The 15,926-nt window shown below is 39.2% G+C and overlaps 2 protein-coding genes across 2 annotated transcripts in view; both read left to right on the forward strand.

The window, feature by feature from the left end:
• The window catches only part of zbtb40 (zinc finger and BTB domain containing 40), a 390,649-nt gene that overhangs the window by 326,544 nt on the left and 48,179 nt on the right, over nucleotides 1-15,926 (forward strand). The window lies entirely within an intron of this gene.
• tafa4b (TAFA chemokine like family member 4b) overlaps nucleotides 1-15,926 on the forward strand; it is a 33,490-nt gene that overhangs the window by 5,100 nt on the left and 12,464 nt on the right. The window contains exon 3 of the mRNA XM_087800477.1: nucleotides 8,387-8,542. Coding sequence (XP_087656603.1) covers nucleotides 8,387-8,542 — 156 coding nt within the window. The remainder of the gene's footprint in view (nucleotides 1-8,386; nucleotides 8,543-15,926) is intronic.

Genomic DNA, 15,926 nt, shown 5'->3' on the forward strand with positions numbered 1-15,926 from the left:
GAAGGTCAGCGTGGAGTCCTTCTTCTTCTTCACCGTGAACAGGATGAGACGCTCCCCAAAACGCCCGGTGCTCCCTCAAAGTGGCTCCTCTCTAATTGGTGAATGTTTAGGATTTGTTGTGAGCTCTCAGAAGGAAAAAAAAAAAAAAAAACGGTTGGAGGCTGAGAATTAATTGGTGTTTCATAGAAGCCAAGATGAATTTGCTGTGGTCGAATGTTTTTGCAGGCGTGACGGAGGGTCAGCCAGGGTTTAGGAAAAACTTGGGTGTAGTACCAGAGGTGGACACAGGGTGGCTCTGCAGCTCCAGAGATGCTGCGCGTCAGCTGCTAAAGGATGAGATGCAGATGAAGAAACAATTGAGAAACCATGACAAAAATGAAATGTATCCATATGTTTAGGGATTCCTCGCAGGCCACCAGGGGGCACAATTTAAGACCCTCAGCATGTTTATTTATAACCAACATATTTACCAGAATTAACATTAACTTTTCCTGACAATTCCACCAAAGTATTTTGCTTAGTTTTTTTCTCTCATCTTAATGTTTTTATTTTTTTTTTATAGCTTGTGATATTATAATTCTATATTGGATACATTTGTAGTTCACAAACGCTAACATATTACCACTATTTGTTTAAATATTTGAATTAGAATAACAATGAAAATATGACATCATCAATTACATGTTTGTAATTTTTTTTCTGAAATATTTGACAGTTTAACATTTATTTTCTGAAATATTTAAACTAAAGCTGAATTTTTAGAATAATACTTAATAATACTTGGCAAACTTAAGAATAATACCTGCAGATCCACAGGGGCCCTCAGTGAGAGAAAAGTCACTCTGGATGATTTCGTAATTTAAGTAGCTTTAATATGATTGAGAAATAAGAATATAAATAAGTTTATGCTGTAATTTTTATATTAAATATATTTTCTTACTACAACAAAGAAACTAAATAATACAAATAAATAAATAATCATAATATTTGTGTTATACGTGTCAGGAGTTCAAGAGGTTTGTCAGCACAATTAATGCCAACAAATAAAGTAAAAGTAAAAAAAAAGACAACAAGGAAAATCACTTAAAATCTGCAACCATTTTGTTTGGAGGGACGAAGTTGGAAAAGATAGAGTCAAAGACAGAGATCTTAAATAAACAGCTTTAAGCACCTATTGAGTTAAAAAGTGAGTCGTAAAGTTGTTTTATTGTAGTTAGAAAGTTAACTGGTTGGTTAGTTTAATTTCACATTTTTGTGCGTGAGTCTAAAAATAAACTTGTACAAGGCAATATTGGCTAGTTGGTTCCAGGAACCATTTGAAATAAAACTCATGGAAACCGTTGTGTATTAAAAAAAGGGACAAACTTTCTCTTCTAATTCTTTGAAAATAAATAATTAAAAAATCAGGCCACCTGGCTTAAAAACAGAACATCTGTGGACGGTGTCTTCAAGACCCTCATAAGTGTGACAAGGTGTCAGCGGACTGGTTTAAATGTTCCTCCGGTCGCAGGCAGATGATGTCGCCTGTTGAACGCAGATAAGACGATGATGTGAGCGAAGAGGAAAAGCAGTGACGAACACTTGAGGAGCTCTATTTACATGAAGAGACTATAAATACACGACTCCTGCTCGAAAACACAGGAACATGCCTGTCAGGTGTCATGGAAAAAACAGCTGTTTTTTGATTACTCGCCTCGTGTCTGTCAGGAAAACATCCATCGCCTGGACGACCCATCAGTTCAAGGCAGCTTGGTTTACCCGGCGACTGTTGCTGCTCCTTCCTCGCCCTAATACTCCCACGTTCTTTTTCGCCTGGGAACACGAGCGTTTAGCAACGCTTGAGAAGCCTTTTCATCACGGTGTGAGCTGCGCTTTATTACAGTGAGCACGGTTAAAGACAGCATTGAGATATTAGATGCTCTGTTGCCGCGTAACAGAGGCTGCAGGGTTGAATACAGGAATCTTAAACAGTTGTTGTGAGCGATCGCTCTGACGGCGTCATTCAGACAAACATGACTCTACCTACACATGCAATCTTTTATTAATGTCAGTCTTCTTTATCTGTCTCCACATGAACTTTACCACTGATACTCTTATGATGCAAGATTATTAACGGTTCAAAGGTTTTTAAAATTAATTTATATTTTCAGTTGATGAGGTTTCATGATACAGTGTCCTAGTTTTTCACATTCAGTGGCGCTCTTAGTTAAAGTAATGGTTCAGAGCCTAAGATCTTAGAGCATAGAGTTCCTTTTTGTTGCTTTTGAGAATTAGGTTTACTGTATCATGAAACCACGTCATCTGTTTCATAAAACCTTATCAGCTGATTTATTAAACCCCATCAGCTGTTTAATAAAACCTCATCAACTGTATCCTGAAGCCTCATCAGTTGTTTCACGAAACTACACCAGCTGTTTTATGAAAACTTATTAACTGTTTCATGAAACATCATCAGCTGTTTCACGAAACCTCATCAGCTGTTTTATGGAAACTTATTAGCTGTTTCATGAAACATCATCAGCTGTTTCACGAAACCTCATTAACTGTTTTATGAAACCTTTATAATTGTTTCATGAAACCTGATTCAACGTTTCACAAAACCTATGTTACTGTTTCACGAAACATCATCAGCTGTTTTATGAAAACTTATTGGCTGTTCCATGAAAGTTCATCAGCTGTTTCATTGGACCTCATTAACTGTTTTATGAAACCTTAAAAATTGTTTTATCAAACCTTATTTAACTTTTCAGTAAACCTATGTTACTGTTTCACAAAACATCATCAGCTGTTTCATGAAACCTCATTAACTGCTTCATGAAACCTCATCAACTGTTTTATGAAACCTTTATAATTGTTTCATGAAACCTGATTCAACGTTTCACAAAACCTATGTTACTGTTTCACAAAACATCATCAGCTGTTTTATGAAAACTTATTGGCTGTTCCATGAAACATCATCAGCTGTTTCATTGGACCTCATTAACTGTTTTATGAAACCTTAAAAATTGTTTTATCAAACCTTATTTAACTTTTCAGTAAACCTATGTTACTGTTTCACAAAACATCATCAGCTGTTTCATGAAACCTCATTAACTGCTTCATGAAACCTCATCAACTGTTTTATGAAACCTTTATAATTGTTTCATGAAACCTGATTCAACGTTTCACAAAACCTATGTTACTGTTTCACAAAACATCATCAGCTGTTTTATGAAAACTTATTGGCTGTTCCATGAAACATCATCAGCTGTTTCATTGGACCTCATTAACTGTTTTATGAAACCTTAAAAATTGTTTTATCAAACCTTATTTAACTTTTCAGTAAACCTATGTTACTGTTTCACGAAACCTAATCAGCTGTTTTATGAAAACGTATTAACTATTTCATGAAACATCATCAGCTGTTTCATGGAACCTCATTAACTGTTTTATGATACCTTCATAATTGTTTCATGAAACCTTATTTAACTTTTCAGTAAACCTATCTTACTGTTTCACAAAACATCATCAGCTGTTTCATAAAACCTCATTAACTGCTTCATGAAACCTCATCAACTGTTTCATGACACCTCATCAACTGTTTCACGAAACCTCATTAACTGTTTCATGAAACCTTATTAATCCCTCACTAATCTAAAGCCATTTACAAAGCCTCATCCTGTGGCACTACCTTACCTGCACTGGTGAGCAAGCTTTGATTTTGATGATTCTTCACTCATTCTTTACTCCAACCCAGCCTTATTTCTTTCAATCTAATAAAGGCTGTTCTGAACCATGATAAGATCCCTGATTACTATTAGTCGTGAGTATGCCGATCAACACAATATTCCTGATTTGAGCAACGAGAAAATAGTTTGTCTTGATTCTAAAGTCTTAATTGATTTTCATCTCTGAGCTCCATCTGGTCTATTTAAACTTCACTCACTGCTGTGCGAACCTTTGATGCCGGCAGACGTGTAGTCGATATTTTCCCTAAAACATTCATAAACACTGCTGGATGATATCAATCCGTCCGGATCAGACGACCGCTCTCCCTGCTCCTCTTATAAAGAGAAAAATGAATAATCAGTGTTAGGATTTTGACCTTTTTCTGCACATTACCCACAATGTGACACGATAAAAACTCTTTTCTAATCAGACGTAGGTAAATGCCATCTGCTGGTGATTCAGTGGAAAAAGGTCACTTTGTTTAATATCAAGATGAAACACATGATTTCATCTTCATTCCTGTCTCTTTCCTAAAAATTATACCAGACTTTGTTGAAGTCCTCAGTTGTGATAATTGTCGGCCATCTGGTGGTGTTGAGGTTCAGATGGAGGGCGATGGGTCAACCATCCAGGAGTGGTAATACTCTTTCAAATATCTAACTTACTACCAGCAATCTTCTTTCCTACATTTGCAGCAGCACTTGAAGGCATCATTATCGAGTGCTGACCAAAGTAGGTTATTGGAAAACGTCTTTTTCAACTTTTTATGAAAACAGTTGAATATTCTTCTTCATTTTTACAGTTGTAGAATTTTTAAAATTGTGCGATTAGTGAGTACAATTGTCACTTTGTTTCCTAACATAAATAATGCTTTCAATATTTTGCAGTTATTCTGTTCTAACAGTTTAAAAGGGAAAGAGATTACTGGATTTTCCAATCTTACAACAACGCTAAACAAGCAAAATCATGAAAAGTATTCTCAATATTTTAGATATTTTAGCTGTTGACAAATCTATGTGACGTAGCAGGTCTTAACTCATGTTTCTTTAAGCATGATTTTGATCAAGAGTCATGATAAACTTCTTTTTTTTTGCTTGCCTTATACCTAAAACAACATAACTTTGCAACTTATTTCCTTACAAAATAAAAACTCAATCTAGTTTATCAATGCAGCTATCTCTTCATCTCACCCCCTCTCAGTGAATTCATCACTGAACCTGTGTGCGTGCAGCAGATTTCTTAACTGTCGTCATGCATACAAAAATAAATTGTCCACTTTCAGAAACAATCTTTCAGTAGTTATTGCCTTGATGCATGTTTTTAAAAAAGGCGATACAACTGGGAGAGAAGAAAAAAATGGGAGGTTTTCCTGTCGTTGTAGGATATTGGTCTTTCTTCCCTGTCTTCGTCCACAACAGTTTTGAAGATGCAAAAAAAAACCGAACTTCAGGCCTGATGAAAGTGGGAAAAACAGAAGCGACCTGAACACCCTCTGACCTCATTACGGGAGGAGAGGGTCTCTTTGTTCTTCCTGCTGCTGGTGACAGAGCTTCCTCTTCCCGCTCTCCTTTTTTTTTTTCTTTTTTTTTTGTCGCTCGCTAACAAGCTGCTCAGGGTGGCGGGGGCAGCTAGTGACCACCGCCCACAAACACACACTCGCCATCCTTAATCAGGTGATTATTTCTAATAAAGACACAACTTGTTTTGTATTTCCTATTCATGGTTCTTGGGCTTATTATCTTTAATAATCATCCATCATCCATGGTTACCTCATGGATGGATCATAATCCTCATGATAACAGCTGCACTGTGTGTGTGTGTCTGTGTGTGTGTGTATGTGTGTGTGTGTGGATGCACACCGGCGGCCTCAGGAGAGCCTGCCACACAGAAGTGAGGGAAATGAAAGTGGAGGGATGATAGCAGTGTCGCGCCCTCAGAGAGCGAGGGATCATTGATGGGGCTCTGTGGACAAGAGAACAAACAAACTTTAAATCAGAAAGGATGAGAGAGGCCATGGCCTGCAGAAATGGAACCACTACACACTGTGTGTTCAGAAAAAAAAAAAAAAAAAAACCTCATCCAGTTAAGAATGAAAAGTTTGGGAATTGGTCCGAAGGCACGTACACAAAATGAAACCTGGGCTTATGTTACAGTATCACCCGGCAAAGGCGCTTACGGGAGGTAATGTCGCATTGCTTCCAAACGCTCGGCGAAGAGCACAACAGGCTTTAAGGCGACAGATAAGGCTTCGGAAATCCGTCCGGGCGGCCCGAGCCCAGATTAGATTTGCTGACATTTTTAGCCAAACCTTTGTACTCTTTCCCCTAAGACGACCATAAAAGTTCTCGCCGCAGAGCTCTACGGATTCAAAGGTTTTTGATTTTAAAACACTTAAAACGGTGGCACAAACTCATGATACATATCATCAGTGAGTTTTTTTTAGATTCTACAAGGGAGTACTCTCTCTATTACGATGTACTACATTAAGAATTCACAGGCTTCCAGTTTCTTTCAGGATTAACTTTAAAATTCTGGTTCTTACTTTCAGATCTATTCATGGTCAGGCTCCTCCTTACATCAGTGATCTGATCCAGCCTTACACCCCAGCTCGGGCTCTGAGGTCTGTGGATCAGAATCTACTGATGGTTCCTCGCACACGGTTCAGGACCAGAGGAGAGAAATCTTTTCAGGCTGTTGCTCCTAAGCTTTGGAACGATCTTCCTCTCCCTCTGTGTTTGACGATCTACTGACTCCTTCAAGAAACATCTTAAGACGTTTCTATTTGTTCAGGCTTTTCCTTGATTTTCTGGAACTCCTGTTGTGTTATCAGTTTTTATCTTGATCTTTAAAGTATATACTTTATTGAATATTGTTTTGATTGTTTAAGCGCTTTGTGACCCTGGTCTGGAAAAGCGCTATACAAATAAAAATTACTTACTTACTTACTTACTTAGCCCAAAAAAAAGCCCCAGCATACAATCAAATAAATTAAACAATTTATATCATTCATAAATTGTATTTGCTCATGGTTATAGCGAAGTTTCCACACAGGAAATGAAGATAATTTCGAGTTTACTACATTTTTAATGGCCGCTGGTTGACGCTCAGATATGAAGTGAGCAGCGAGGGCCGGTATAAATAAAGAAATCAATAAAGCCGACGGTAAATAATCCCTTAAATAACTACCGTGACCTGAGGACGGCTCCTTTTGTTCCATTAGTGCAGGAGAGCGTCATAATTAACCCTACGAGGGTCCTCGGGGAGCATCAGGGGTGATTAGAGGCTGTTTGTGTTCCGAAGGTGTCAAGTGCGAAGCAATTATCCTTAAATTATGACTCGGAGAATCATGCTGACCTAAACACTGTCCAGACCCCTCGCACACTGGGACGCTACTCCATTGTTCCCCCCTGCTCTTTTTGTACACAGACGTATCATCCAGAGAAACCATTAATCCAGAGCGGCTCATAATAAAAGACGTCTGCGGCAAGAATGGATATGAGGGTCTGTTCTGCACTCCTTAAACTCGGTGACTTCTCGAGCAAGGTGACACCTCTAGAATGGTAATATGCTTAGAATGATGATGCCCCGAGCTTGGTGAATTTCTGGAATTACGACACCTGTTGACTGATGATGCTTCTAAAACAGGGGGTGGGCATTTAGTTCCACAAAAACTGTGCAGTGGGTGCAGGTTTTTGTTCCAACAAATAAAGAGGACATATTTTTATCAATGAGTGGTTTAAGAGTGGAATCGGTTGACTGTCAGTCGAAGCCAGCCCCATCCCTCCGAGGACTGGTTGGCCCACCCTGCTCGGGAAAGAAGATGCCTCTCATTTAGAACGATAATGCTTCTAGAATGATGGTGAATATAGCGAGGTGATGTCTCTTGAATGATTATCTCTTTAACTTACTCACTTATCTCGAGTGATGAGGCCCATAGAACGAATAGAATAGAATAGACTCCTTCCTAGAGTTCTAAGATTTCACAGGAGTTCCAACTCCGGTGTGTTAATTTAAATCTCCTATAAAAAACTATTATATAATATGGTTTTGCCCTAAACAGGCAGAGAAGCAAAACTACAACAAAACTATTCTTACAACTTCATGTATTTTAACTCATTTAAGATTTCCGTGGTAACGAAACTGTTGGTTCCTGCCAACGCATCAAGGTCTAGTTAGTATTGTTTTTCTGATTCCCAAGACGGATGTTCAGTTTATATCTTGTGATAGAGTCGGCAATGGTTTGTTTACTGTAGTTTCCCCTCAGGTTCCCCTCGGGTTCACAGTGAGACCATTACTTTGGTTTATGCCGTGAACTAAACCTGCTCAATCGGCAGCTTTTCTTCAAATAACTGTGATGAAGCAAAGATAAATGATACAGATCCAGGTAGATCTATAAATCTCTAGAAGGATCATGTGTCAAGAAGGAACTGCTTCTAGACGAGTGATACTTGTAGCCCAGTAAGGCCCCTAGAATACCACTACTAGACTGATGCCTCTAGTGGGAATCCATGTTCCTGCAGACCCATGTAAGGCATGGTGAATTGTTGTTCCATACTGTAGATAGTTCAAAGAATTGTAGTCTTTATTTAACTGGGAATAACTCTTCCTCTCACATGGGTGTACTTTGTACTGAGTTTTGGTTCTTTTCACAAACCTCGTCCTTTTTCTGCTCCCCCAGTCTCGTACCAGGTGAAGGAGGGGACCTGCGAGGTCGTGGCCATCCATCGCTGCTGTAATAAGAACAAGATTGAAGAGCGCTCCCAGACGGTCAAGTGCTCCTGTTTCCCCGGGCAGGTCGCCGGCACCACCAGAGCCAGACCATCGTGTGTGGAAGGTAATCAAAACACAACCTGAGTTCGGACGCATTCTTTCTTCTTTTTTTTTTAATAACTCACACCAATTTCATCTTCACGTTTCCAAGACTTTTGATATCATCTGTGAGAAGGACAGGAGTCTATATCCAGATTGGATTAGAAGACCTTCCATGAAACACTAGTTGATCTAAACACCTTAGAGCTTTTAACTTCTTCAGGTCCTTTTGTCCAAATTTTAAATATATTATTATTATTATTATATGTATTATTCATTACCGTATGAATGGAATGTTATCCAAGTGCAATTGCGAGTCTCAACCATGACACAGGAGTTAAAAATAAAATAAACAAACGATTAAAAAATAAATAAAACCAAAGCAATTATCCTTAAATGATGACCCCGAGAATCATGCTGACCTAAAAATAAAACTAAAGAGTCCAATATCTCAATACTCAAACAAGAGTTCAATATCTCATAACACAATGACAGTCCAAAATCACACAAATACATAAGAGTCCAAAACCTCACACAAAATGTTCAAGAACCAAAACGTCCACCAACTATAGGGAAAAACTGGGAACAGAAGAGTAAATACAGAGATTAGAAAACTTGCAAATTATAAGTTAAATACTTGGGGTCCAGGGCAGGTAGCCAATAAAAATGAAGAACAGAAGAGGAAGAATCACAGCTAAATACCAATGTATGGAAACTTTTTGTTCCCAGGAGAGAAAGGGAGAAACAGGAATGAAAAAACAAAATAAAACCACAATTAAAGGGAAACAACACTTTTAATACATACAGTACCTGTCCAGGGGGATCTCAGCCCTTTCACCCCAAGAGTCTGGGTCAGACCTCAACCATCTTTTTGGACCCATCAAGGAAGCATTAACATATTTTGTTAATTTTGAGAGATGTCTCTGGTGCACAGGAGGATTCCACTCTCATGACTATCTCGGCTTGAACACAGTGACCTCAGGGAGTATGTGGAAGCAAAATGAATTAAGTCACATTAAAGCTTTAAGGGTTAATTATCTTGTAAAACTATTAAACAAGAAGTAATGGAGAAAAAGTTGTAGAAATTTGGGGGATGGAGCTTGATGAGGCGCAACAGATGGTCAGCTTCTATAATTTGCCAGAGGAAAAATCATTTGCTCTGCATGCCAAATGGATTGGGTTTTTTTTTATGCAAGGTTTAACACCACGAAGATTTCAATTAATGATGGAATTTGATTAAAATTCTTACATTGATGTTTTATGAAAATTAAAATCCACACACATTTGATTTGAAAGACAGTGTGCTGCATTTGTACACAATAAAGACATAAATAACTTAACTATTAAAATAAAATATCAAAAAAAAAATGGAAACAAAAACCAGAACAATGAAAACAATAGAAAAACACTTAAAACACTGAAATATTCTGGCACCAGGGAAGAAAAATCCAACAAAAGTTAAGAATAGAAGAGGAATGATCACAATTGGGAGAGAGAGAAAAAATAAAATAGAACCACTTAAAAAGGATAACATAACCATTTTATTACATACAGTGTTTGTGAATGAAAAATAAAGATGTCTGCAAAAATATTTCAAAGAATTAAAATAAATGATATGAAACGTAAAGCAACAAGAACAAAAGTTACCTTCATGCACAGGCCTTAGTTTGGTTCTTGATATACAAATAAAACATATATTTGTTTTAGTTTTGTCTCTTCTGTTGACAGTTCAACAGTGCAGACTTCACCAGTTGTGTTGTTCTTCCCCACTCTGGCCACTAGAAGGCGCTTGTCCCATTCACAAGTCACCAGCGCCTTCTTTCCAGACTATTTCCAGCCAATAAGAAAGTAGATTTGTTGTTTAACCTCTTTGATGAGTTCTTGGATGGAAAGAGTCTGGTGATAATGATGCGAGCAGGGAACCATGACAAGATGATTCGCTGTGTAATGAAAGTTTGGGTAAACACGGGAGTGTTGAGAAGAAAAAAAAAAAAAAAAAAGACAACGGAGGTGGGAAGCTGACGAATGGCAGCGCCGCGCCGACAGAGCTCTGTTGTGTCGACACTTTTTGTCACCGGCTCATTCCGTCACACCTGCTTAATGACACGTTCACTAGCCGCACTCGCTCGTCCCGGACTCCTCTCAGATCAGTGAGTCAAGCCGGACCTCTTGACACCCTTCACCCTCGCCCGCCACTCATTTAGGCCTGTTCGCTGATGCAAAGAGACAAGCTCCGCTCAGTGGCTCCAGTCCTTTGTAGAACAGCCAGCGTGAAAATGGGACGTACATTATTGATGGCGGCTGAAAAGGGAGTAAATAGAGGCAGGGGCTATTACTGGTAGCGGCCCCGGGAGAGTCCCATTACTGCCTGACAACTTCTGCGAGTCACGTCGAGTCATGTGTTTTATGGTTTACGATTTTGGTGCGAGAAAGTTTTTAGAGTCGGTTCTAAAAGTGTTTGTAGAGGGGGCGCCATGTTGGATCCACTCACTCAGAAGAATCCTTTGCTGTGTCTCAAATCGCATACTAGCGTACTCAAAGTTAGTATTTTTAGTTAGTGCGTCTCAATTCTTAGTATGCAAAATTTAGTGCGCCATGCACACTAAATTGGCGTACTAAAACGCCCACAAAACTGAGTATGGTTTGATGGACACTAACCACCCTAAACGGCTGCCATCTTAGTGACGTTTTAAACGGAAGTTACGTTATATATATATATGCATAAAGATGCATATACTTACAGGTGCATTTTCAGCAGCAGTAGAAGGATGACACGTCTTCGGTGCTGATACCAGCTTAAATATCTCGCGAAATATTTCGATTCTCATATTTTTTCTTTATTTCTTTTTCCAAACTTGCAAAACGTGCTGCCAGCAGGTGGCGATAGTGTTCCTACAGCTGGTTGAAACATCGTTAAATAGTAGTAGAAGAAGAAGCTGTAGCGTCATTTCCTGTTAGTGTGTAGAATCAGAATCAGAATCAGAATCAGAATCCTTTATTGTCCCGCGAGGGGAAATTCGTTTTAACAACAGCAAGAGCAATATACCAAAAAAAAATAATAAAACACCCAGAAATAAAATATTAAAAAGAAAAGAAAAAATCGAAATAGAATAGAAAATAAATATATTATATACACAATCATATTTACAAAAATAACAAGAAAGGTGCAGTTAAATAATTATCTTTGTGTGTTCTTAGCGTGGAGTCTGATGGCAGCAGGGAGGAAGGACCTGCGGTACCTCTCCCTCACACACCGGGGATGGAGCATCCTATCACTGATGGAGCTCCTTAATGCCCTCAGTGTGTGCTGGAGAGGGTGAGCCAAGTTCTTCCTCATGGAGGCCAACTTGCTCCGTATCCTCCTCCCAGTCACTTCCTCCACAGGATCCAGGGGGCGCCCTAGGACGTAACCGGCCTTCTTAATAAGGCTGTCCAGTTTAGCCCTATCCTTTGCTGTCATGCTGAATATGTAGCGGCAGTGTTTGATTTGAGACGTACTATCTGTGGAGAATTTGCGTACTAGTTAGTATGTACACTATCCTGATGCATACTTACTTCTAGTATACTAAGAGAAGTATGTGATTTGAGACACAGCATGTGAAATTCAAAAGCAAGATGGCCGACACAGGAGATGAGCAGTGATGAAGCTGGTGACGCTTCATGAAACAGCGTCATATTTATGTCATATTCAGTGAATGATGATGTGATGTTTCAATAGAAAAGATGTTTAAGATTATAGAGCAGAGAACTCATGTTTCATGAAGCTTCATCAACCTCTAGAGATCAGGGGGCTGAAGAAACAACGGTTACATTGAGCAACAAGAAATAAATAGATTTGTCTTGTGATAATGTTATTTATTTTATATATTAGTTGTAAAGGACGTGTATCGAAGTATATATATGCGTCTGGATATTGAATGGTTGAATTGAACTCTCTAATGATTTTTAAAATTTGGAATGTCGTTTTTTGAGCTTTGCAATCAATTACTTAGAAATTGAAAATTTGAATTTCTTTTTTTTAGGGTTACAGTTAGGGTTTTACACATAGAGTTCTATTTAAAAAAAAAAAATTAAACTTCTTGAATTATTGGATACAAATGATCAAACTTATTTGAATTATTAAAAAAAAGAAAAATTAAACCTTTAACATACGTATTATTGAATTCAGTTTCAGTTTCAGTTTAAAATTCAATAAATTAAAATTCAACCTTTCAATTAATACATTATTGAATTAAATTATTCAAAAAACAATCTATGCTTAAAAAAATATATATATATATATGTATATATTCTGATGGCACTGATCTTCCATGCAAGTGTCAAAAACATTTTCAAAATATGCTATGTTTAGGTTTTTTATACATACCTAAAATGACAAAAGGAGTGTTTTGTAGGTCATTCACGTATAAAAGGGTTAAAAAAACAAACCAAAAAGACTGTTTGTACTCATGATATGTTCTTCTTGGTATTTTGTTGTTGTTTTACGCTTAAAGTATTTACCACTGGCAAGTGTGATGGAAGACATGTTGCTCACAAACACACAGAGAATCCTCTCCTTATTTGTAATCGACCCCTGTGACTTTTTGCCTCCAAACAAATGAGAGCTCGGCCGTGTGGCTGAAGCGAAGGTGATGCAGTGTGTTAGTGAATCACTCTGGAAGGGAGATGGATGCTCCCTCCACCTCCCCCCCTGCTGTGTCTGCACTCCAGGATCACTGAGTGGAACCGTTACCACGCCTGAGGGCATCTGAACCCGCGGGGTTCGTCCCCGTTGTCTGGTGTGTTTGCGTGTGTGTGAAGCTGCATTATATTCTCTTTAAATAGTAATGACTCGGGAGCAAGGGCACCGCTCGTGATGCCGCCTTTACATCCAACGCTCGCCGCGCAGTGGGACTGCGCATCTACGCACACACCGAATCCACAAAGGCATCGTCGCACACGCGCCGAGACGCGCGAGTGATGATGCGATTCAAAGCCAAACTCCCTTCTGCAGCCCGTGCTGAGTGAGGTCAGGTGGCAGCTTCTAAAGTATTAATCAGCAAACACTCCGACCGGCGCACCCATGAGTGCACACATTGTTGCAGCCGCTGCCTCTTTACACCAGTTTCATTTTCACAAGTACAATGGAGTGTTTCTTTTTATCTGAATCAAAGCGAGCCCCTCTTCATGAATGACTCCAGATTAAAGTGTGCGATTGTGTTCGTGCGTGAGCGTGCCTGGATCGTGTGCATGACCCAACACAAAACCTATAGTGGCTCTTTTGTCAGTGAAAATAAAACACATTTAGGAACGACACCCTTTGTGTTACGTTCTTTTCCACACTTTTTTCTCTTATTTAAAAGAGGGCCTGTGTGTAGCTGTGTAGCTGTCTATAGTGTGTAGCTGTGTTTAGCTGTGTAGCTGTCTGTAGTGTGTAGCTGTGTGTAGCTGTCTATAGTGTGTAGCTGTGTGTAGCTGTCTGTAGTGTGTAGCTGTGTGTAGCTGTCTATAGTGTGTAGCTGTGTTTAGCTGTGTTTAGCTGTGTGTAGCTGTGAGTAGCTGTGTGTAGCTGTCTGTAGTGTGTAGCTGTGTGTAGCTGTGTGTAGCTGTCTGTAGCTGTGTGTAGCTGTCTGTAGTGTGTAGCTGTCTGTAGTGTCTAGCTGTGTGTAGCTGTCTGTAGTGTGTAGCTGTCTGTAGTGTCTAGCTGTGTGTAGCTGTGTGTAGTGTGTAGCTGTGTGTAGATGTTTGCAGCTGTCTGTAGTGTGTAGCTGTCTGTAGTTTGTAGCTGTCTGTAGTGTGTATTGTGCAGCTGTCTGTAGTGTGTAGCTGTCTGAAGTTTGTAGCTGTCTGTAGTGTGTATTGTGCAGCTGTCTGTAGTGTGTAGCTGTCTGAAGTTTGTAGCTGTCTGTAGTGTGTATTGTGCAGCTGTCTGTAGTGTGTAGCTGTATGTAGTTTGTAGTGTGTAGCTTTGTGTAGTGTGTAGCTGTGTGTAGCTGTCTGTAGTGTTGAGCTCTGTGTAGTGTATAGAAGTATGTAGTGTGTAGTGTGTAGATGTCTGTAGTGTGTAGCTGTGTGTAGTGTGTATCTGTCTGTAGTGTAAAGCTGTCTGTAGCCTGTAGTGTGTAGCTGACTAGCTTTCTGTAGTGTGTAGCTGTGTGTAGTATGTAGCTGTCTGTTTTGTGTAGCTGTGTGTAGCGTGTGTTTGTCTGTAGTGTGTAGCTGTGTGTAGTATGTAGCTGTCTGTTTTGTGTAGCTGTCTGTAGCGTGTGTTTGTCTGTAGTGTGTAGCTGTGTGTAGATGTCTGGAGTGTGCGGCTGTGTGTAGCTGTGTGCAGTGTGTAGCCGAAGATGTACTCCTTCTTCCTGCTTAAATTTTACCATTAAGACAGCTCAAGTGGTCTGTTCAAGTCCAACACTCCTACCGTCAGAAACATACTGTACACAACACAACAATGTAATTTAAATGTACATGTGATACAATAACAACAACTTCAGTGTGTTGCCATTCATGCCTGAACTTTATTATTTAATTCTTGTAGTCAATTGATTTGTTTCGTTGAGTTTATTCAGTAAACATATTTATCCTTGGAATTATATTATATTCATCCCTCGCTATCTAAAGCACCCGTCAATTGATGAGGTGCTGTGAAAGTTTATTCATGTTGTAAAACTAAATTGTTGATTTAAGTGTGTCTTAAATAGATCCTGGACTCTATTGTACTCATCAGTATGTGTTTGTACAAAACTCTCTTTTCATTGAAATATTTACATTAGAAAATGTTCTTAAGCCCCGCCCACTGAAAACACTTTTCTGGGGATGAAATCTTGTTTACCATAACCACGCCCACTCTACTGTGATTGGTCAAGCATCAGGGTTCTTCATCGTGCGTCATCAATCCCGGGAGTGCCCCACCTCCAAGGGACTCGTTGTATGAAGCCCCATTATTACGTCATAATCGACTCCGCTCTCGTAACCTCTCGTTTATCAGGATTTTAGACGGAGCAGAACTTTCCACAGTAATAACTTTAAACCAGAGCTTCAATTCTTAGGGGCTTATTTTGCCAAAACTTACATTGTTCTTTTTTTTTTTACCACAAGATAAACTTTGTTTTTTGGGATACATCCTAAAAATGCTTTCAACATGTATAGTGTAGTTTTGGGAGAACTTGAAACTAGTATTGAAAATATATCTTGACAGCTGAGTTCATGTGTCAGAGAACGAAGACGTCATCAACGAAAACAACTCAAGAGTAAAAACTGTGAAATAAGCTTATTCTGAAATGAAGTTGATTCTGTGACACTGTCAACTGTGAGGGAAAAGAGTCCATGACATCGTGACGCGGCGACGGACATTGCTGTTCGATCATCGGCAGGTGAGGCTGCAGTGTCGTCTCCTCTCCACTTGGTGTCACAAACACAACAACGAGGAA

This window comes from Callionymus lyra, chromosome 10 (genome assembly GCF_982586985.1).
Source record: "Callionymus lyra chromosome 10, fCalLyr1.hap1.1, whole genome shotgun sequence".
Classification (NCBI taxonomy): Eukaryota; Metazoa; Chordata; class Actinopteri; order Syngnathiformes; family Callionymidae; genus Callionymus; species Callionymus lyra.